This window comes from Triticum dicoccoides, chromosome 3B (genome assembly GCF_002162155.2).
Source record: "Triticum dicoccoides isolate Atlit2015 ecotype Zavitan chromosome 3B, WEW_v2.0, whole genome shotgun sequence".
Lineage (NCBI taxonomy): Eukaryota > Viridiplantae > Streptophyta > Magnoliopsida > Poales > Poaceae > Triticum > Triticum dicoccoides.
This window is the reverse complement of record NC_041385.1, coordinates 6,454,848-6,476,986: the sequence shown is the minus strand read 5'-3', so window position 1 is coordinate 6,476,986 and position 22,139 is coordinate 6,454,848. Positions and strand designations below refer to the sequence as shown.

The window sequence follows — 22,139 nt, the reverse complement described above, 5'->3', positions numbered from 1 at the left end:
ACCCGCACCACTAGACCCGCATCCTTGCCAGCCCGACCCGCGTCCAACCCGACTTGCCGATTCCCATGAGGCCACAACAGCGAGGCGACGCTAGAGCTCACCGGCAGCGATCGCTGGCTTGGCCACCCGGCTAGGTGTTGCGTGTCAGATGGGCCGGGGATGTGGGCCATGTTCTTATTTTCTTTTTTAAACTATGGTGTGGGCCATGTTGGTTTACGCTTAAGAGACGGAATACCGGTCACCAACCAGGTCAGCATGACAAGGGGACTAAAATTCTAGACCAACGGAGTAATACGGGGTTTTACCAGAGCTGATTGCTATTACTAGCTGGTATATATGGTGGCAAAGGAGGCAAATGGTGAGACAGGAAGAGGTCCAATGCCCGGTTAGGTCCTGCAAGTCCATCAGGGCTCTCTCGCTGAATTTTGTACAAGCTGCAACTAAACCTACAGCACCGCCGTGGTTGAACAGATGGAGGAAGCCATTACTTGGCCAATATCTCGTTAATGTTGATGCTTCCTTCGTGGAAGAGGACAATGCAGGATCATGTGGTGCAGCTATAAGAGACAGCAATGGTATGTTTGTGGCTGCAGGCACGGCTAAATTAGAGCATGTGGCGGACGTGATATCGGCGGAAGCAGCCGCTCTTGTGGAAGGTCTCAAACTTGCTGGCAACTTGGGATTGAACTCTATTTTGGTACAATCTGATAATGTGATCATTGTGGAAGCTCTCCAGGGAAACTCAGGACACTCAATGATCGCGGCTTCTATACTAGATGTCTGTCGCTCACTTCTTAGTGATTTCGGGAAGGCGTTATTAGAGCATTGTAACCGGGAATCTAATATGATAGCTCATGCATGCGCTAGCTGAAAATGGACGTGTTGATCCACCAAGTTTGTGGTTGGACTCACCTCCGGAATTTATTACTGGTATTTTAGCGGACGATGTAAGCGTTGCATAATTTTAATAAAGCTAGCCATGAAGGCCTTTCCCTCAAAAAAAAAAGTAATCCTCACCACCCCTCCCTTTGGGGTGTGTGGGCCCCTCACCCTCTTTTCTTCTAATAATCAATTTATCCCAGCAAAGCATCCCGTAAAATTTCAGTAAACATCTGACCGTGCGTGTAGCATCGCTCACAGGGGCACCTCGGCGGTCTGATCTGCCGGGCCATGCAAAATTGGTAAAACCTAATGCTCCCATCCGTTCCTAAATATTTGTCTTTTTAAAGATTCCAAATGGACTACCACATACGGATGTACTATATAGACATATTTTAGGGTCTAGATTCACTCATTTTGCTCCGCGTGTAGTCACTTATTGAAATCTTTAGAAAGACAAATATTTAGGAACGGAGGGAATATAACGTAAACAATTTTGAGATATGAAAAACGTGGAATACAATGCACTCGTTTGGCTGGACCACTAAGCGGAGCATCCGAGTGAATGTACATACGTATAGGTACGACGTAGGAGTAGGTCGGACGGCCGAGCTAGATAGGTAGATAGACAGGTTCGGTCGCGCGCGCGTGCAGTGCGTGCGTGCGTGCGTGTGAGATCCTGATCCTATCGATCGACGGGGCGGGCTCGCCGACGCCGACGCCGACGCCGAAGCCGGAGCTGTCCCCGGGCCACCACCCCTCGACGGTACCCCGCGAGCTGCTACAGTGCACCCCGGCCAGCACCCGCGCGCGCGGTTGCCGTGGCCCTTTCGTGGCGGGTTCCCACCGCCACCGCCAGCGCCACCCCCACCGGCGGGCGTGCGTGTGAAGCTGTAGCCGTGGGGCAGGAGGGGCTCCGAGGAAGCAGAATCGAAGCAGCTGTAGCGGCCGGGCTAACATAACAATGTGGTACGTACGGTTCAACCGCTTTGGATGATTGGCTGGTTTCGGGTGATGCGTTGGGGCGCAGGGGACCCCATGCAAAACGCAAGCCGAAAGCTGCCCCTCACCTCATAACCCGACCCCCTCCCTTAGAAAGTTGCACCTCCTCCATCCTCCACCTCCAACTTCCCTACCTGCCTCCTCTTACAAATACCACATATCCACTGTGTCCTCTCCTTAACCAGATCATTCGTTCCAGGAGACACACACACAAAGAGAGAGAGAGAGGAGACGGGAGAAAGGTGATCAATTAAAGGGCCAGAAAGCGTCGCGAGGTACGTGCCGTGCCGTGCCGAGCCGATCTCGAGGGGTCTATCCACGCATCCCCCTCTAGGCTCTACCTCTCTTGCTTGCTTGCTTGCTCCCTTGCTTGCTTGATTATGGTCTCTGCTCCGCTCCACCGGGCTATCTCTTCCCTTCATCTCGTTACATTAGATCACCATCGCACAAGGGATCATCATCTAGATTTACTTGCATACTCCTTTGTTTGTTTCTGCAACCCAAATGCTGTTTATGTATGGTCGGCCTAGTCGGATTCAATCTTCTTGTATTTCTCTGGTGTGATGATATCGCGATGTGCGAGCGGCATTTTTGGTTGGTTGTCGCGCCGTCGCTGTCCTGCGGGATTTTGTAGCTGCCGCTAGTTTGGACTTTGGTGCGTGATAAGATGACCATGGTCAAAGCTACCGACGGACTATAGCAAAACGTTATTAAAGAGCTCTTAAATTGTTGTTGTTTTTTTACTTGTAGACAAGTTTTTGTATGCTTAAACTCGATCGGCATGAGCAGATGGGCCAAGCGCCGGCTGTTGCCGTCTTCTATGGCCAGTTATATCTAGATATGATAATGTAGTAGTACAATGCTTGCAAGATGCATGCATGACCAAACCCAATCAGTATAGCAAGCTTGTCATCATGTTGCTTTATCACAAATGATTGCAAGCTTCCAAATGTTCATTAACCATGTCATAGGCCATAGCAAATAGGTCCTATACTAATAGAGGAGTACAGCTCAGGCAGTTCCAAGAATTTCAAAGGTCGACACTGCCCAATTGTCATTGCCCCCTTGCTTGCTTGCTTGCTTATGGTCTCATCTGTTCCGTCACGGCTCTTTCCTTTCCCTTCATCATTAGATCGATCGCCGTTAGATAAGGGGGTCAGCAAAGATTTAATCCTTGTAGCTGCAGCCCAAATGCTGTTTGTGGACGATCGGTTTAGTCGGATTTCATCATCTTGTTTTCTCTAGTGTCATAATATTGCGATGTGCGAGCAGGATTGTGGTTGTCGCGGTGTCGCTGTCCCGTGGGATCTGTAGTCCGCGCTAGTTTGGAATGTGGTGCATGATAACATGACCATGGTCAAAACTACCGACAGCAAATTGCTATTAAAAAGCTTTTTTATTTACTTGTAGACAACTTTTTGTATGCATGCTTGAACTCGACACGCGCGGATTGGCCCTTGCGCCGGCTGTTGCTGTCTATGGTCAGCTATCTAGATATGATAATGTTAGAAGGATGCATGACCAAACTCTTTCAGTACACTAAAGCAAGCTTTGTACTATGCTTTATCACAAATGATTGCAAGCTTCCAAGTATTAATTAATTAACTATATGTCACTAACGGGGTCATAGCAAACCAGTCCTAAACTAATACAAAAAGTACAGCTCAGGGCATGCAGTTCCAAGAGTTTCAAAGGACACTGCCCAATTGTAAATGCTTGTACTCCTAATATAATCATACATTGGCGAGCCCAGCAAATATATATGATCCAATCCGAGATTTGCATGTGTTGTCTTACTCTCTGGTTCTTCCATTTATTTGGTGTGTAGCAGATCGCGAGGTCAATTTTTTGCGTTACCTTTGTCTCCTTGATTCCCCTTTTGCTTTCACTTTTTCCTTTTATATATATGCTGAACTCAGTTCGATAATACCGACGGCGAATAGGTACGAGTAACTGATTGGAGGATCTGGATTAGAATGACATCCTAATTTGGTCGCTATCGGTTATCATGTCAGATAGGTTGTCAAACTCCACACATCAATTCGTGTCATTTTCCTGGAAGGTAGTAAGGACCTATAGTGTCCACGTGAAGGGTATATACAAGATTTTCTCTTTGTTGCGGTGTCGGTTTCAATTCTTCCAAGACTGGAAAATCCCAACTCAAAAAAGAGAGAGAGGAAAATCATATTTATTTTCTTCTATAAACATGATATAGTATTGGTTTATCAATAACAATAAGTATACCTATTAAAGATACTTTATCCTTTGTGCAGCAGTACTATGGGTATTGAGGTTGTACTCCAATCTTCCAAAGAGGAGCTGGATTCTTCCATTGTCCCTCCATCTATCGACAACATGGAAACGCCGGATGATAAGGGTGACCATTTAACGGAACTTCCAGGCACTGTCAATGCTGAAAGTTCTTTGGGTGCACAGTCTGACAATGGCATCACAGAACCATTAGAAGCTGTTGATGTAAATGGAGATACTGAGCATGATGATTCCTCAGCCACTGGCCACGCTGAACAGAATGATGATGGTAAGCTTGTTGTGGATTATGGTTCAGTTTAACTTGATGAATCTTTAACTGTTTGATCGACTGGATGGAGCAGCCTAATGAAAACTAATGGTTCTCTATAACTGCAGAGCCTGTTGCAGATGAAGCCTCTCCCATCATCATTGAGAAAGGAGACGCGGTGCAACATCGTGTTGAAATCAGTGCAGATGAACAAGAGAATCAAGAAACGTTTCCAGCGACAGAAACAGCGGCAAGTGATAGTTACTCAGTCACATCTATGGAAGATGTGCAAGCAAAAAAAGGTGCTCAGTCAGAGCCAGGAGATGTTAGTGGGTACCCTCCTGATCTGCCCAGCGACAAGAATTCCACTGGGAATGGAAATGTCTATGAGAACGCAAAGTGCGTGTTGACAAGCTCGACGAAGAAGATGAAGGTAATCTCTCTCTATGTTCCTGTTGTTTTGCATGAGTCTTCAGTTCCTTGCCCATTATCTTTATAAGATTAATTCCTTTAGCATAACAGTTAGCACAATTATACACTTTTATTTAAAATTTCTTACAGAGAAGCGCGTCGGCGACTACAAGGAAGCCACTACAAGCTACAAACAGAAACAGTCATCCGGATGACTGGAATGCTTCCACTCTCACTAACTCGTATGCGCTTCGCAACCTAAGCACACATGCTATACGCTTATATCACCTGTCTCTTCCAAAATGCTTAGTTCAACAATCTTTTGCATGTAGCAAATCATCGAATGGAAAGACTACTACTGTCCCATCAAGCCCGGTCTTCAGATGTACCGAACGTGCCGAGAAGCGCAGAGAGGTATATGTTACTTTGTGGCATGAAAGATACAAGATATGGCAAGGGACAGGGGAGAGGTTCTCATCCTTTCTTTCATGGTTTGTTGCAGTACTATTCAAAGTTGGAGGAGAAACATCAAGCTATGGAGGAACAGAGGATTCAGTTGGAGGCTAGGTTGAAGGTAATTCGTCATTGTTTCATCATTTTCCGAGATGATCGACGGGTCCTCTTTTGTGTACATGTTGAAGAGTTTTCAAAACCAAACATTCACTGATCTATTACATTGTGAATGAATCTGCAGAGGGAGCAGGAGGAGGCTCTGAGGCTACTCAGGAAAAGCCTGACATTCAAAGCCACGCCCATCCCAAGCTTCTACCATGAGGCACCTTCTCCCAAGGCTGAATACAAGAAGGTAGGTAGCCGCCGAAAAAATATCGATTTGCTAGCCCATTGGCTTCAGTCTTCAGAAAATGCTTTGATCTTGAATAGGTCTTAGTACTGATTCCTCACGCGTAATGAACCTCTTGCTTGCCTGCAGTTGCCCACGACCCGTCCCAAGTCACCGAAGCTGGGGAGGAAGAAGGCCGCCATGAACACCTCACACTCATCGGAGGAGAGCGAGAGCACGAGGCCCTGCTGCCGCGCAAGCCGCGACAGACACGACAGCCACTGCAAATACCACGGCAGCAGCAAGCCACGGCAGCAGCAGCAGCAGCAACAACATCCTGCAGCAAGCTCATCCAAAAAGCAGGGCAAGAACCATGCACACAAGCTATCGGCGCTCAACATCGCCGTGTGCTAGCTGCAGCATCCGCTTCTTCTTCCTCCGTCAGTACCTGCTTCAGTGCTAGATCCTTGTGCCTTAATGCATCATGCTGAAATCCGAGTCCAGGAGGAGGAGGAGAAGGCTTTTTCTCCCTAAGTTATGAGAGTGACTTCGGTTTCAACCGAGGTTTGCGGTGGCAATTAAGTTATGTCATGATAATAAGTTATGCACACGGGGTTGCGAACGTGCCGTGGGCGAGGTCAGTCACAAGGGTTTTTCTGTCCTAATTATTTCATCCCACTTTGCATATTTATTCACAGATGTGAGAGTGGCATGTGCTGTCTTTGTACAGATAATGTTTGTTGATTTATGTGGTTTATTGATGTAAGTTATATTGTGCACTCATGCAAACAGAGTGTTTGTTTGCTTGTTGGTGGTTGATGAATGACATTAAGCTATTTATTTATTTATATGTTCCACTCATCTTATATTTATTTATGTGCAATTTTATATGGTTGTATAATGGGTGTGATATTGTGGTTTTATGTGGCTTCTTCTGAGGAAGAGATTGAATCAGAGGAATCATTTTTACTTGCAAACCTATGTGCTCCTAATTGCCTTGAAACAGAGGATCATCACCACCTATTCTGACTGTCAGTTTGCCCGAGCATGTTGGAATTTTCTATGCCCAGTTGCAGGGCTCAAGGCAAACAAAATCCAGATACATGGAGATAATTATTGCTGCTACATGGGGTATTTGGGACTGAATGATTCGAATTTCAAAGGAATTTCGTCAAAACTGTACAAATAATTCCTTCGATAAGAAATAAAATATGAATCCTATGAAAACTGCAGAGACAGCACAAGCAAGCAGTACAAATTTTATTTCACTCGAAATTCAGCACTTGTGGTATGATAACTCCAGACATAACAGAACAGTAATCGTGCTCGCCTAGTGCTCTGCACCGACACTTCGAAATTTTTAACCAATCAATCTTAGTTCAGTCCTAGTTGCCTTAACTTCCTAAGCATGAAAAGGTCACAGCAGATTCTTCTGAGCAAGTAGAACCCCTGCCGCCGTGCACACGACGATAGAGAGAAGGCCATCCCTGGACATCATGCGCTCCTTCCATGTCAAGGGACCAGACACCTGCTTCAGCACTTCCTGGAACTGCTCTTTCGTGTCGTCCAGCGAGCCGGAGTTGTCGATCACTATGTCGGCTTCGGATTTCTTCCAGTCCAGCGCAAGCTGTGCGTCGATCCTGCTCTGAGCCTGTTCCTGGCCGCACCCGTCTCTTGACATGAGCCTCTCGATCTGTGTTTTGGGATCCACCCATACGACAACCACGGGGTCCGTCCATCGGTCCATCTTTGTCTCAAACAGGAGCGGGATGTCGACAACGATAACCAGGCATCCCTTCACCCACAGTTTTAGTATCTCCCAGAATATACCGCATGAAATGTGTGGGGCCAGAAGACTGAAAGTAGACGCGATGGAGAAACCAGAGTGTCGTCAGGGATCAGGATCGAGCCAGAGAGTAGGCAAACAAGAATCCTTGATATTTCAGGGATCATATTAATGACAGAGTATAAGCATGCAATGAAATGTTATACCCACTTTGCAGTGGTTTTTTATTTTATAAATGACATAAAGAGCATTGTTAAAGGTAAACCTTGTTGCATTTCATCATCCATGTATGGAACACAACTATATATTTTGGCACACGGTTAACAAAGCAGAACATGATGAGATGTGAGACACAAATAGGTGGAACTATTTCCTTAAATAGGTAATTATGTAGTTATTGCCATGTACTCCCTCCGTCCCAAAATAAGTGTCTCAACTTTGTACTAGCTCTAGTACAAATTTGTACTAAGCTCAAGACACTTATTTTGGGACGGAGGGAGTATATAAACTGGATAAAAAATCTATTGGCCAAGGAAAGAAAAATGTAACTGCCGTGTAAATAAACTGATTAACTGAATAAAAAAATATGTTGGGCAAGCATAACAGAAAGAAAGAAAGAAAATCGAAGGTGATATTTATGCCAGTAGAAGTTATACCGGTTTAGAAGCTTGCGTTTTTCTGGGTCAGAGAAAACAATCTGACCCAATTGAGCTCTGTCAATTTCTCCATTTTCCAACAGAATGCCATTTCCAAAAGCTTTTACAATCTTCTTCCAACCTCCAGTACCTTTCTGCACTACATTCTGTAAATGTGTGTATCCGTAATCAGCATAAGGCTCATAACAAAAAGATTAAAACATGAAGTTATTTTTCACAGCATCTGGGAAGATCTCATAACAAATAATAAGCCTGAAATAGTAATAAGCATGCAGTCTGAAGCTCAAGTACTAAACCATGAAAGCAAAGTGATCTGTATGCCCAACTGGTCTTAAGGCCCAAAGTACAACATATGTAATATTGCGTCATACCAGTCATTGTGCTGATGTGGTTCCATTTATTTTTGATCCAGGGATATCCCAGCAATGGTAACTGGTAAGATATTGATGAGAAGTTGAAAACAGATTCAGAGTTCCAGTTAGACAGAGGATGGACACTTTTGGCCTCAACTAACTCCAATCTACTCCCATGGGGCTGATTGAGCATGGGATTGGGAATTAAAGGCCTTAACTTCCACTATTCTACCTAATGTATTGCCAAGCTTCTGCCAGGCGTTGCTAGCGTGCTGGCTTGTGGCTTCTTATCCGTCTGTATTTTCCTTTCCCTTCTTATCCTAGGCCCCTTAACCGCAACGGAGTTTCTTTGTCCATGGAAACAAAATGAGAACTATTCTCTAGAGGGCTGCCTTTTTAGCTACTCCCTCCGTTCCATATTACTCGTCGCTGATTTAGTACAACTTTGTACTAAATCAGCAACAAGTAAAATGGAATGGAGGGAGTACATCATACACATGCTACATACACGAAGGCTATATAGTTTGTCATATTTCATTTATTTTTAAGAGCTATAATGAGTGGCAGCAGGTAATTTAGTGAATCAAAGAATACATTATGGTTCGCCATCCTATGATCCTCACCGGCTGACAAAGCAGGGGATATGACTAAATTGGCCATGACCATCACATTCTCTTAACTACCGGTTCCATTCCTTGTTACTGGGAGTAGTATCAGGGATGAATAAAAACCCAAGGTAAGACCCAGTACATGTCTTTGCCCTCCACAAAGTTAAAATAAATACGCCGTGTTAGCCATCAGTTCCCAAGGAGACGGGAAAGGGAACTAACATCGACGCGACAAAACGGAAGCAATTCTCTACTGAGCACAATCGGTAAGTTAACTGAAACAACCGTGCATTTTGTTTTTTAGCTTGAAAAAATTCTTCTCTTTTCATCATGGAAAATTGCACCTATCCCCGTCCACAAATAGCTGATGTGGGCACAACATATCCGCATGCTATATATCGAACTCGTTACAAAATTAAAATTGTGGTACTCTGTTCTGGTATAGCACTACCATTGCTGTGACTGAATTCAAGTAAAACAGCAACAATGCTCGCAAATATCGGTACCTCCGTAGACAGATCATCAAAACAGAGGCTTGCACAGTACAGTACAATCTAACAAGCAATGTACTATATTTCGGCACGGCCATGTTGGATGCTGGAGCCTGGACGCTTACCCGAGCCACGACGTCGGCGTCGACCACCGGGACGCCGGCGGACTTGAAGAGGCCGGAGACGGTGCTCTTCCCTGAGGCGATCCCGCCCGTCAGCCCGACCAGCCGCATCTGCAATCCAGGTCCACCGGAAACGGGTTCACATCGGGGACAGGCAGAACAGGAAAATAAAAACTAAATCCGATCGCAGGCCGCCGGAGAAGGGTCGAGCGGGGTTGCTCCGGCGTGGCGCCGCGGCAGGGCAGGGTGAGCGGAGGGCGGCGAATCCAGAGGGGGAAAGTCCGCCGCTTGGGACGGCGCTGCGTTTCTTGGGGGGATTACCTTGAGATCTCGAGGCCGAGTGGAGGATTGCGTCGGCGCGTGGTACGGACGCAGAGGGACCTCGCCGCGCCGCCGCTACCGGAGTCGTGCCGATGCCGGGTCGCGGAGTCGGCCGCCGGACGCCGCCGCCGTCGCGGGTGAGTCGCGAGAGAGAGTCAAAGAGAGGACAGGATTTCAACGACCGTATTTACCGGTAGTTGTTTTCTAAACCTAAAAACATTATTCAAAAGAGAAAGATATAAAAAGAGTTTTGCTTGAATACATCCCCTAGAGAATAGAGATTAGGCGTCGTCTCTTCCCGGCGACTCGGGGGTGCTAGGGTTTCCCAGTGACGTCGCCCCCTTCCAATCGGTTGGGCGAAGTGTATTGCCGGAGTTGGAGGCGTGGGTGGCGGCTGGGCATTGGTGTTTTCCGACAGGTTAGGTGGCGTCTTCACGGCTCCGCCCCAGGAGCATTGATGCTCGAGTGTGGTGGTTGATGATGGCTTCTTCTCGTCGTGTTATTGGGTTCTGTAGCTTTGTGCTCCGATGGCCTGCTTGCGGGCGAGTTCCGAGTCGTGGTTATTCCTCGGCATCGTTGTACCAGGCTGTTCTTTTTTATTTTCTTTCTTTTTTGTGTGCGTCTGCTTTGGTGTGTGTTTGTTGTAAGGTTATCTGTAAGGGCTTCATTAATTTAAAGCCGGGTGGTAGTCTTTTCTCTAAAAAATTAAACAAGAAATTATAGTGATTTAACATTTTTTGTTGAAGAGTATCTTCTAATAACCACCTTTAATCTGCATCGAAATTTGCAAAGTTTTCTGGGGTGTATGGAGCAAAACTCAAAATAGTTATCATGAGCTAAATTGTTATCATGAGCTTACGAGCTCGAATTTTCAGGCTCGCAATCTAGCGAAGTATGCCCTAAACTTAAGAGGTGGACGTCATGTTTGGTTAGGCCAACCTGATGATCTTGTGTTCCTCCCTATAAATAGTGTGATGATCGTAATAAAGCTTTGCGAGATTGTCCAAAAAAAGATATACATGAGTAAATCGGTGTTATGACCATGGACGGCAAGCTCAAAGAGCGGTGCCAGATTTTGGTATGAAGGGGGGGGGGGAGATGAAGTTTGGAATTTGGTCCCCTTAATGTGAATATTTCGGTTCAATAAGGACTAAATTAGAAGTGTAAGATTATAAGTTCTAGTGAGATTTGTTTAGATAACCCTCGTGAATCCCGTCCAAACAACAGCAATGGCAAGCACACAAAGAAAATCACATGCTTGAGCTATTATGAAGCCAAGGAGGGCCACAATCCCTCCCCCCAACCTTGGAAAAAGATATGAAGGGAAAAAAAGTCAAGTGTTTAAATAGATTTTTCATCTACCGCACACTGCCTCTCCCGGTATTTGTCACGCCTCCCTTCCCGCATTTTCTTCCTATCACCACTGGCCTATATAAGAGCACCTCTACCCTCTCCTTTCTACCCACAAGTAATCCCCAAATCCACATTCACTCACCGGCGATGTCGCGCATAACCCCTAGCCTCACCTTCATCTCCATGGCAGGAGGGCGACCCATGGCTCCAAGGTGCTCGCCTTCTCCTCGCTCTAGTGCTGGCCTGCCCGACACCACTAAGAGGCCCATCCCATTGGACGCTGAGCTCGAAGCAACCATGTGCGAGAGCACGACAGACAACAAGGTGATCAAAAATGTTGTGCCCACCTGGCCGGAGTTCCTCAAGGGCGAGGCATAGAGGCTGGGGACGCGCATCTAGGGCCTGCGTCGCACCGTCGTCTGTAAGGAGCGCGAGTCGATTGGCTCGGACCATTGCGTAGGTCGGGCAGGTGCGGAGTAGGTCAAGCGTGACGCGGCTTGGACATAAGAGGGGGAGGGGATCTCTATGTCGGCTTCCTAGGGACGCTCGTGCTCAGTTCTTTACAATGAGTGTTTTTCTTTGCAAAAGAGCGGAGTTGCGCCGTGCGTTCTTATTGCCCAGCTGACATCTACATGTTGTTCGCTGGGACTATTTTGTATCGCCGATGAACATGGAAGGCAAGTTTTTGAACCCATGCGGCATGGGTTTTAAGTTCTTATATCAAATTGAACCCATCTTCTGGGGCACAATTAGTTCTTCCTGTTTACCCTTGCGAATCCCATTTAACCGAACCCATGGAACTCCAACATCACCGGCTTGCAGCGACGGGGCTATTTAGAAGTATTGGAGGGCTAAACAACCCCCCCCCCCCCTATTGGTCCAAGTCTTTTTTGGGAGCTCCTATTTGATGTGTTTTGTGTCAAATAGGCTCGTCACGCACACGCACAACTTCGACTGGGCCGGCACATTAGCGAGCGTGTAGCAAGCACGCCAGTTCAGACTGCGTTGATATGGTGCGAATTGCGATGAAAAAAATCATCGGAAAAGGGTGACCCAGAAGGGATCGAACAATTGACAAATAGCTAGTGAATTGGTGTTACTAACCTTTGAATTGACGAGTGTAAGCGACAAACAAAAAGCATGAATATTTAAGAATTAACTACAACGTCAGATCCGAATACTTTCTGGAGATTTTGGAATATTTGTTAGAAATTGTGAACAATTTTGTAAAAGGCAAATAGTGACAGAAAAATTCGAAATTTTCTGACAACACGAACAAACTTCCAACAAGGTTACTGCAGCTATAATTTTTAACAATTCTGAATCTTTTTTACAAACGCGAACATTTTTTGAAAAACACGAAGATTTCTCCAAAAATATGAACAAATTTGAAACAAGGAACATTTCTAGAAAAACAAACCAAAATTGTTCTCTTTCTAAATATATGAAATCATGAACAATTTTTACAAAATAAAAATAAATTAAATTTACAAATTTGAAAATCCAAACATTTTTCTGTAGTGCAACAAATCTTGAAAAAAGTGCGAACATTTGTAGAAACATCGAACAATTGAATAATTTTGAAACATTTATCGAAATTTTCGAACAAATATTAAAGATTTGAACATTTCTTTAAAAAAGTGAGATTTTTTAAAATTCCAAACATTTTATTAAATGCAAAAATATTTTTTATTCCGAACACTTTCTAGAAAAGCATTATTTGAAGTTCTGAAATTATTTTGAATATTTGAACTTTATTGCAAATTGTGTATTTATGAAAATAAGTAAATAAAAATAAACATAGAAAGAGGAAAGAAAATGGAAAAAGAGAACGTCAAATGGGCCACGCATGAAATCGGCCGAACAATCCTAGAAAGCGAAATGGGCCACGCATGAAATTGAGGCCGAGTTGTAAAGAGCGCCCAACGAAAAATTGAAGCCGAGTTGAAAAGAGAAATATCCAAACGAAAAAACGAAAAATTGATGCCACGATGAGCGCCCACGCACGAATTCTATATCTTATAAGGTGTACTAAGCAGGACACACACACAAAACATGCTGGCTCAACAACAACAAAATGCCACATTTTCATGTATGTATTTGTTATTTTGTTTTTTGTCCACGGCACGTATGAAAGTATATTGTTACAAAACTTTTCATGGACGTGTTATATACTTCCTCTGTTCCTAAATATAAGTCTTTATAGAGATTTCTCTATCAACCACAAACGGATGTATGTAGATACATTTTAAGTGTAGATTCATTCATTTTGCTCCATATATAATCTATCTAGTGAAAGCTCTACAAAGACTTATATTTAGGAATGGAGGGGGTATGTATTTGTGTATGTATAATTATTATTTTTGCAATTTGGAAATATATGTTTTTTTAAGTCCTCCGCTACCCACGACAACTGAAGGGCCTGACAAGGTTAATTCTTTTTTTTAAGCTCTGGACAGTAGGGAAACCCCCCCACTGACTTTGTACAATCTCCATCCGAAAAGGTTTGTCTCTCAAATGCATGTATCTAGCACTAACTTGATGAGTGACGAGTTAGTGCTAGATACATCCATTTGAGGGACAAGGTTTTTCGGACGAAGGGAGTATTAACAAAAGTCAAGTGTTACAGTCAAGAGTATTTACAACGTGGTCTTAAACAGTGGCGAATCTAGCACGAAATTGAAGGGTAGGCTCAAACATCAAGTTTCCAAGTCTAGTTAGCAAATACTCCCTCCATTCCTAAATATAAGGTGTATTAGTTTTTCAAAAAGTCAACTATTGTCTATGTTTGACCAACTTTATAGCAAAATATATAAAGATTTGTAATACTAAATATATAAAATCTAAAAATATAGTTCATGATGAATCTAGTGATAATGATTTGGTATTCTAGATATTGATATTTTTGTCTATAAACCTGGTCAAACTTAGAGAAGTTTGACTTTTTGGAAAAATAATACACCTTATATTGAAGAACGGAGGGAGTACATTGCAATTTACATGTTAAACACCTAAGTAAAATTGTCAAGAAGTATGTTTAGCTGAAATGGGATATTTGGATGGTAGGCTTCAGCCTGTTGAAGCCCCCCTAGTGGAATCGCCACTGGTGTTAAACAGAGGCAACCAAGGTAAGTAATTAAGTAGTACTAGCTAGCTACCATCTGTTTAATTCTTGTTTCAATATCATTAATTAATTATTATGCTTGATTAATCATTATCTGATTCAATTCCATTCTCGTAAAGGCCCTGAGGCAGGCGAAAGGGAATAATCTGTGTGCAAACTACGTTTGCGAGAACATTCGCATGATGACGTGCGAAAGGAGCGGATCTGATAGACAGGACTGGGTACGTTTTTGTCAGAACACTATTCACACCATTATCGATATCTAGTCACACAACTAACACACATGCATATTGATCTCCTTCTTAACAGTTCAGATCGGTGCGGGATAAGCTCCTACCATCGGACCGCATACAAGCACTTCAAGAGGAAATAGCCAAATTTTTGCTCGACCAGGTCGTAAATCCGAAAGGAAAATACTATTACCCGCTACCGCCCCCATGAACCACTTGTTATCGTGCTCCGAAGGCACCAAGGCAACATGCAGTAGAAATTGTATATGTATATACATGTGTATATGTGTGAATAGTTAATGGTGTTGGCTGTGAGACATTCGATTATATATATAGGACTTCTCTTCTGTACTCCTGAGAGTATGTACTCTCATTCTCAATATATCTCGTATACGCATTAATTATACCTCTTTATTATTCTTAATATATTTCATTAAATATTTTAAGATACCCCAATACGAGTTTTGTTGAAAAAATATCATCTGCGATGTACTTTTTGTAATATACCTTTTTCACGTACAAACACATCAGTATATACGTAAACATTTAAAAATATATAGACTCACATGAATTTTTTCATGGAACTCATTTTGGGGTATCTAATAATTACTAATGAAGTATATTAAAAATAATAAAGTGGTATAAAAGATTTATCTATGTGGTATATGAGAAGCGGGAGTACGTACTCTCAGGAAAATCCATCCTACCACCCGGTGGTAGTTACCCCACATGTCTCATATACTATCATGTGGTACTATATATACTATTTTATTATTTTAAATATGTTCATATACTATATCTAAGATATTTCAAAACAAGTTACATGAAAAATTGCATATGAACCCATAGTTTTTGTTATATTTGTAAAATACGTACATATTTGTACGTAAAAATGGGCATACTCAAAAAATGATACATACTACCTAAAAATTAGTATATATACTACCTAATCATTGTTATATACTACATACTACACGTACATACTCTCGGTTCCGACAGATAGTACATACAACATATAAAATGTAAGTAGTGGTAACTACCACTGCTTGTAGGATACATACAACATATATGCGGTTCTACGTACGAGAAAATATATTTAATATATATATGCATAACGTGTACAATTTATAGTATCGTGAAATACCAGCAAACAAAAAAAAATTAAATGGAAAATAAAACCAAATTGAAAACACAAAATTAAAGCAAAAATTAAAAAAAAACACCCAAACATTTAGTACCGGTTGGTGTTACCAACCAGTACTAATGTCCTATACGCACACGGGCCTGGCTCGTGCCACGTGTTTGCACTTTAGCGCCGGTTCGTGATGAACCGGTACTAAAGGGGGGGGGGCTTTAGTCCCCACTCTTTAGTGCCGGTTCGCCAACCGGCACTAAAGGCCGTCTCGAACCGGCACTAAAGCTCCTTCCTCGTTCTGTACACTGAAAGATGGGACAACGGATTATAGAGCACGCACATGCAATGCGTGTTGGTGCTCCCTACTCGCCACCGGGTGCCTTGCTGAGGCCATTGGATTACATGGTATGAGGACAGTGTTCGTTCGAAAGATGGCTTTGGATTGATCCACGTGTTTATATTGTAAGCTTTTATTGAATAATATAATAAAGATTGTTGCATGCATCACTCTAAGCGGAGCCCGACGGTTATCCTCCTTTTTTAGAAAAAGTCCTCCACTAACCTTGTCGTCCATTTGCACATTTTGTGCTTAGCAACGACTTGTATCGACCGATACAAAATGAAGGATGGGTTGAACCGTTCAATCCATCCATCGCAGGGGTGCATTTCGTTCGTTTGGCTCTACATGGATAGAAATTACCCTCAAATGCGTGGACGCAAACGCATTTTATGTTTGTCTGTTGTCTGTGTGGACCGACATCATGGCCATATCTAGGGCCGGCTCCAATCTAACATTGACATGTTGGCCGAGGAAAACGACGACCAGTAGATCTAGATTTTTATAATTAATGTAATGCGAACCTGGACTTTTGGCGCAATTACCTATAATTTTTAATTGAAAATTTGGTTAAAATGTAATTCAAATGGCGCGTTGGGCACACATTTGGGCCGATTGACATGGACGGGCTTTTGATGTCTGCCAAACAACTTAAACGGATAAAAAAACAAACACATTCATGTCCGTTTGGGTTAGCCCGTTAGAGTTTGCCTAAGTCGGGGCCCGCTGCCATTGCCAACCATGTAGACACCGCCATGACTGGAGCATTACAAGGCTTCATACTACTACGCTTCCAGGCAGTGGAGGCAGAGAAGGAGGTGGCCAAGACTGCGGAGGAGGCAGAGGCGGTGACGGCATGGCACAAAATCCAATTTTTTGCATGGTCTACCCGACGATATAATTTTGTGATCGGGCACGTAAAAATTATGCATACTTACCCCTTTTTGGTTGTAATCGGTTGATGTGATCCAGTGCTGGTATGGTCCGACGTGTGCCATGTGATTGGACGAATTTGAATTTGAAATTGACCATCCAAACGGACATTTAGGGGATAGCGTTGGATGGTCGGCTCCCGTATCCGTGTCCATAGACTGGTCTCCTTGTCGGTGGACAGATGCGGTGTCCGGTTTGGGAGTTGGTGTTGGAGGTGCCCTAAAACCCTGGAAGGAGACGTGCCGCATTGACCAGTGAAACATGCAAGGCTACATGGGGCTTAGTAGAGTTATATTGTGAGCTAAAAAAAGATTTGAATTCAAAATTTGTTTGAATATTTCAGATGGTAAAAACATTGAGATTTTGTGAAAGCCGCTCTCCAACACCTACCGAAAGAAAACGTCTGTAAACCCATATATTACTTGTCTTGTACTCCAAACCTTTATCATTCATGTACGTACTATATAATGGTCAAATCAATACAACACAATATAACAGATCAGGAATATTCTAGCCATACAGTGGTTATTTTCTAAAAAATCAAGTCGAATGACATAAAAAATGTAGAGCTAGAATGTAATTATGCCGCAAAGTCTTGTAAATGCATGAATAGTACCAAAATTTCCTATTTCTACTGGCATATAGAATTTTCGTCCATCTAATCTCTAATACTAAAAATAGGTGGTAAATTCACCTCACCTAATCCTCGGGTTTTTCCTGCCCACATTCTTATCCCTGTTTGGTTACCGTAGATTTTTTAAAATATCAATCGATGTCACACAAAACAAAAATCAATGTATATAGAGTAACTTGAAATAATCTGAAAAAAAAGGGTACTTTCCTTTCCTTCTCCTACTCGTTTCCTTATAACGGAAGAAACCAACATCCAATTTCTGAAAACATGCGTAGTGCGGTGAAAGGAGTATCACCTTAATTTAGGAAAAGAATCATTCATGTGGAATCCTCTTAAAATCTCTCATTTCCTCTTCATCATCTTAACATTCTGCCACACGTTTCTACCGGACGACAGCGATGTGGAGCGGGCAATAAAAAGACAATCGCGATATCTCCACCCACAAGCTTGAAATTGATATTGCATCATCCAAATATGATTGCCTCCCTGTTACTCCATTCGTCCCATCATCCAAATTGACATTCGGCTCCCGGCCTCCATGAAGGCCTTTTCTTTAAATAAAAAAATCAAAATTCAAAACTTTTCGGTTTCAAAAAAAATCTGAAAGAAATTGCGCAAGTAAACAAGAATGTTATGTGTATGTGTGTAAAATTTTAGGATGAAAAACTTTAAAATGCGACATGTACAAAAGAGACAAACTGATGTTCTGGGAGGATGAATAGTATCATGTGTTAAAAATCTCAGATTTGTCTTTTTTGCACAACCCTCGTTTCAACTTATGTTGCCCTCAAAATTTACACACATGTGTGTCATGCCTTCGTGTATATCTGTGTTTTTTCTTTTCAGAACTCTTTGAAACATAGAAAATAGAGAATTTGACGAAATTCAAAATTTTCAAAACCGAGCTCATAAGAAAGTAAGGTGAATATTGAGGCGAGCACTTTTTTGAGTCGTGCACGCATGGAGTCTCCTTCCATTCGTCCGACGACACACGCGCGCGCATTCACGAGCAAGCACACCCACATGGTCACTAGACGCTGCAGAGATACGTTGGCCGTTTCCTTGGCAGCCTCTTGCGGCTGGCCGTTTCGTCCAAAAACCTCCTGCCGCCGCCGCTGACGGCGACGTAGCACCAGCACGGGTCTACGGAAACCTTCTAGAGAATATTTTTCTCTATATATGTGTGGGACCCGTTCTGCCTAACAGTAATTATAGGACCCATACAATCATGGCGACGAAGACATGAAACGAGACTAACAAGCCGTACAAACATATTGAAGGCGCCGGGTCCATTGCCAGGTGTGCCGACACCTAGTCAATCGTGCCCGCCACCTGTCCATTTACGCACGCACCACCTCGTCAGCGCCGCCCTCATGACCACCGCCAAAGTAGCCCGCCACCACGACCGCCGCAGACCTCCCCGCTCCCGCCGACCACCTCTGACGACGCGCTCAACTGCTGCCACTCTGAATCCGACCTAGGCCGGCCAGATCCGGCCGCCACGCGCCTTCCGCCGCCCCTCTGCCGCGTCCCATCGCCCGCGCCGGAGCAAGGGAGCAACACCGAGGGCGGATGCACACCCGGAGCAGCCTCCACGACGCCAGTCGCCGCCGAAACGCTCCCGAGCGGCCGGGATCCGCGCCACCCAACGAGGTGCCCCGCCGCCACCCTTCCCGAATCCTGCCCGGGCTTTGCCGGCGGGCTCCTCAGGCGGCGGCGAAACAAGGGGAGAGGGAGGGGGGGAGAGGTGGCGGCGCTGGTGGGGGCTCCCTCGTGTCGCTAGAGCAGAGGCGACGCGGGGGTCGAACTCGGTGTTTTTGCAAAGTTGATGGATCGGTTGATCCAGGCTATCTAGCTAGCTATGGCCGACAGTTTCAAGAAACCTCTGCTGCTGGGCGGATTGACATATGACGCTGTCGGATGGCAACGCAGCACCAACACGGGCTACGGAATCCTTCTAGAGAGCTTCTCTGGTGTCACGGGTGACGAGGGAATTTGTATGTTTTCTTTTACTTTTTCCGTCCTAAAATTCTTGTTTTAAATTTGTCTAGATACAGATGTATCTAATACTAGAATGTGATTTCATACATTCGTATTTGGACAAATCTAAAATAAAAATTTAGAACGGAGAGAATACTAAAGAATAAGAAACATGATTCCATTTATATGTCAAAAAATGTGCATCCCTTCAATTACAAATCTACAATACTAAGAATATCTTTCTCTACATGCGTGGGACCCGTTCTGCCTAACAACAATTGTATGACCCATACAATGATGATGGTGACGAAGACATGAAACGAAACTAACAAGCCGTACAAGCATATTGAAGGAGCCGGGTCCATTGCCAGGTGTGCCGCCGCCACCTACTCGTCCCCGCCACCTGTCCACTTGCGCACCACCTCGTCCAGCGCCGTTGTGGCGGCGCCCCCCTCGCAGAGGCCCGCCGCCGCCGCCTTCCGCAGCTCCGCCACCTTGGCCCGCACCTCGGCGCCCTTGCCCTGCCCCGCCATCACCTCCCTCACCGCCGCGGCGATCTCCTCCCTCCTCTTCGTGTCCGGCACCCGTACCGCGGCGCCGACCCCCTCGCTCAGCACCACCGCGTTCTGCCGCTGCTCGGCGAAGAGGGGCCACGCGACCATCGGCACGCCGTGCGCCAGGCCCTCCAGCACCGAGTTCCACCCGCAGTGCACCAGGAAGCCCCCCGTGGCCTCGTGGGCCAGCACCTTTATCTGCGGGGCCCACGACGGCACGAGGAGGCCCGCCTCCCTGGTGCGCTTGACGAACCCCTGTGGGAGGTAGGGCAGCGGGTCCCTCTTGCTCTCCGCGTCGTAGTAGTTGGCGTTCACGGCGCCCTCGTCGCTCGGGCTCCGCACCACCCACAGGAAGCGTTGCCCGCTCAGCTCCAGCCCCAGCGCCAGCTCCCGCATCTGCTCCGCCGGAAGCGAGCCGCCGGAGCCGAAGGAGACGAAGATGACCGACTTCGGCGGCTGCCGGTCGAGCCACTCAAGGCACGCCGCGCGCGGCTCTTTTTTGTCATCCGTGGCGTCGGCGGCGTCGGTCTTTATGAGCGGGCCGATGGTGTACACCGGAGGGCGGCCGGGTTGTGGTGTACGGAGATTCCGCGCGGCGTCCGGCTCGACGGCGTCGAAGGAGTTGACGAGGATGGCCTCGGCGTCGCGGTAGCGCCGGCCGTGGTGCACCATCCAGCGGTAGCAGGGGTTGGACTTGTCCTGGAGCGGCGAGAGGATGTCGGGCCCCGGTATGGGCACGCAGCCGGGCAGCCTGACGGGCTCCGCGAGGTCTCGGAACTCGCCGGGGATTGAGGCGTCCAGCTCCGGGAGGTGGAGGATGAGGGTGAGCACGTGGAGGTTGGTCGGGAAGAAGAGGCACCGCCTCGCCACGCCGGCGGCCACCGCGGCGTCGAAGGAGTCGGCCCCGAAGAGGTCGGCGACGAACGCCACCAGCCTTGTCGTGTCCTTTAGCCCTGAGAGGATATTGGTGAGCGCGGGCACTATGCGGACGCACTCCTCGGACATGAGCGTCTCGATGGCGGCGTCGGCGGGCAGGTCGGAGAGGTCGACGGGCGGGAGGGACAGGGAGGTTATGGCCGGTGGGAGGGAGGCGAGGAAGGCCCGCTGCGTGGCGGAGGCGGTGGAGGCGAAGGTGATGAGCGTGGCCGTGGCGCCGTGGCGCGCGGCGAGGCGCTTGGCCAGCTCCGCCAGCGGGATCAGGTGGCCCATCCCGGGCGTCACCAGCATGGCGACGTGCGGCGGGCGGCCAGCCTCCGCCCCCGCCCCCGCTTCGGCCGTGACGCCGCGGATCACGACGCCGTTCGCCTCCTCCATCTCCGTTTCTCTGGTGTGGTTGGAGTTGGACTCGTGTGTCGTCGGTGACGGTTTGGTTGGACTCGTGTGTGTGTGTTCTGGGGCGTGGGCGTGGGCGTGGTATATAGATAGAGCAGAGGAGGTGAGTGTCGTGTCGTGTCGTGGCATCTGTTCTCCGTGGGTGGTGGGGATGCGCCATGAGTGGGGAGAATCGGCGGCAATAATGGAGTTATCATGGTGAGGTCATGAGGGTGTCATGATCACGTACGTGCACAATACTCTCGTAGGTAGGTTTTCAACGAGGAAGAAGAAAGGCAAACGAACAATCATCTTGTAGGAGGAAGAAGAAATCATATGGAAGCTATTTCACTTCGGTTAAATATATGTATCTTGTTTCTTGTATCTGAAGATGATGGCACACCAGACCAGCCCCTGGGGGTACTAGTGAGATTGTGAGGTTTGATGGGCACACACCAGCCCCTAGTACTAGTAGGATAACAAGACTTTGAGGTTTGATCGATCGATGGTTGGTGTGATTTTGAGGTGTGTGCTCCCTTGTTGTTTTCTTCTCTTCTGATGCGGCTATCTCGGCGCTCGTGTGGTAGTTAGCTCCGAACCATGGATTCGGACAAGGCCCG

The 22,139-nt window shown here is 45.9% G+C and overlaps 3 protein-coding genes across 4 annotated transcripts; 1 reads left to right on the top strand and 2 right to left on the bottom strand.

The window, feature by feature from the left end:
- The first annotated feature begins 2,007 nt into the window (after positions 1–2,007).
- LOC119274289 (protein WVD2-like 1) lies at positions 2,008–6,450 on the top strand. 2 transcript variants are annotated; one of them, XM_037554963.1, is made up of 8 exons: positions 2,008–2,156; positions 4,158–4,420; positions 4,528–4,832; positions 4,961–5,052; positions 5,143–5,224; positions 5,313–5,384; positions 5,505–5,615; positions 5,742–6,450. In XM_037554963.1, the coding sequence occupies exons 2-8, from the start codon at positions 4,162–4,164 to the stop codon at positions 6,003–6,005; spliced, it is 1,185 nt and encodes a 394-aa protein (XP_037410860.1). In that variant the 5' UTR covers positions 2,008–2,156; positions 4,158–4,161; the 3' UTR covers positions 6,006–6,450. The 2 variants fall into 2 exon arrangements, with proteins under 2 accessions (XP_037410860.1, XP_037410859.1); XM_037554962.1 differs by having other exon boundaries at positions 4,155–4,420.
- A 375-nt stretch (positions 6,451–6,825) lies between these two features.
- Positions 6,826–10,398, bottom strand: LOC119274288 (dephospho-CoA kinase). Its single transcript, XM_037554961.1, has 4 exons — positions 9,929–10,398; positions 9,611–9,718; positions 8,034–8,179; positions 6,826–7,447 (listed from the first exon to the last, which is right to left on the bottom strand). Exons 2-4 carry the CDS (start codon positions 9,716–9,718, stop codon positions 7,009–7,011), a joined length of 693 nt encoding a protein of 230 aa, XP_037410858.1. The 5' UTR covers positions 9,929–10,398; the 3' UTR covers positions 6,826–7,008.
- Positions 10,399–19,811: 9,413 nt separating this feature from the next.
- LOC119274287 (UDP-glycosyltransferase 72B1-like) lies at positions 19,812–21,637 on the bottom strand. The gene has a single exon (XM_037554960.1). It carries the CDS (start codon positions 21,520–21,522, stop codon positions 20,041–20,043), a length of 1,482 nt encoding a protein of 493 aa, XP_037410857.1. The 5' UTR covers positions 21,523–21,637; the 3' UTR covers positions 19,812–20,040.
- Positions 21,638–22,139: the final 502 nt, after the last annotated feature.

What these genes read in the sequence shown, in the direction of transcription:
- LOC119274288 (XM_037554961.1), bottom strand. Translation starts at nt 9,718, where the DNA reads ATGCGGCTGGTCGGGCTGACGGGCGGGATCGCCTCAGGGAAGAGCACC. An exon ending in ACGCCGACGTCGTGGCTCGG is followed by an intron (nt 8,180 to 9,610) that starts GTAAGCGTCCAG and finishes ACACATTTACAG; the next exon opens with AATGTAGTGCAGAAAGGTAC. An exon ending in AAACGCAAGCTTCTAAACCG is followed by an intron (nt 7,448 to 8,033) that starts GTATAACTTCTA and finishes GTCTACTTTCAG; the next exon opens with TCTTCTGGCCCCACACATTT.
- LOC119274287 (XM_037554960.1), bottom strand. Translation starts at nt 21,522, where the DNA reads ATGGAGGAGGCGAACGGCGTCGTGATCCGCGGCGTCACGGCCGAAGCG.
- LOC119274289 (XM_037554963.1), top strand. Translation starts at nt 4,162, where the DNA reads ATGGGTATTGAGGTTGTACTCCAATCTTCCAAAGAGGAGCTGGATTCT. An exon ending in GTGCCGAGAAGCGCAGAGAG is followed by an intron (nt 5,225 to 5,312) that starts GTATATGTTACT and finishes GGTTTGTTGCAG; the next exon opens with TACTATTCAAAGTTGGAGGA. An exon ending in CCAAGGCTGAATACAAGAAG is followed by an intron (nt 5,616 to 5,741) that starts GTAGGTAGCCGC and finishes GCTTGCCTGCAG; the next exon opens with TTGCCCACGACCCGTCCCAA.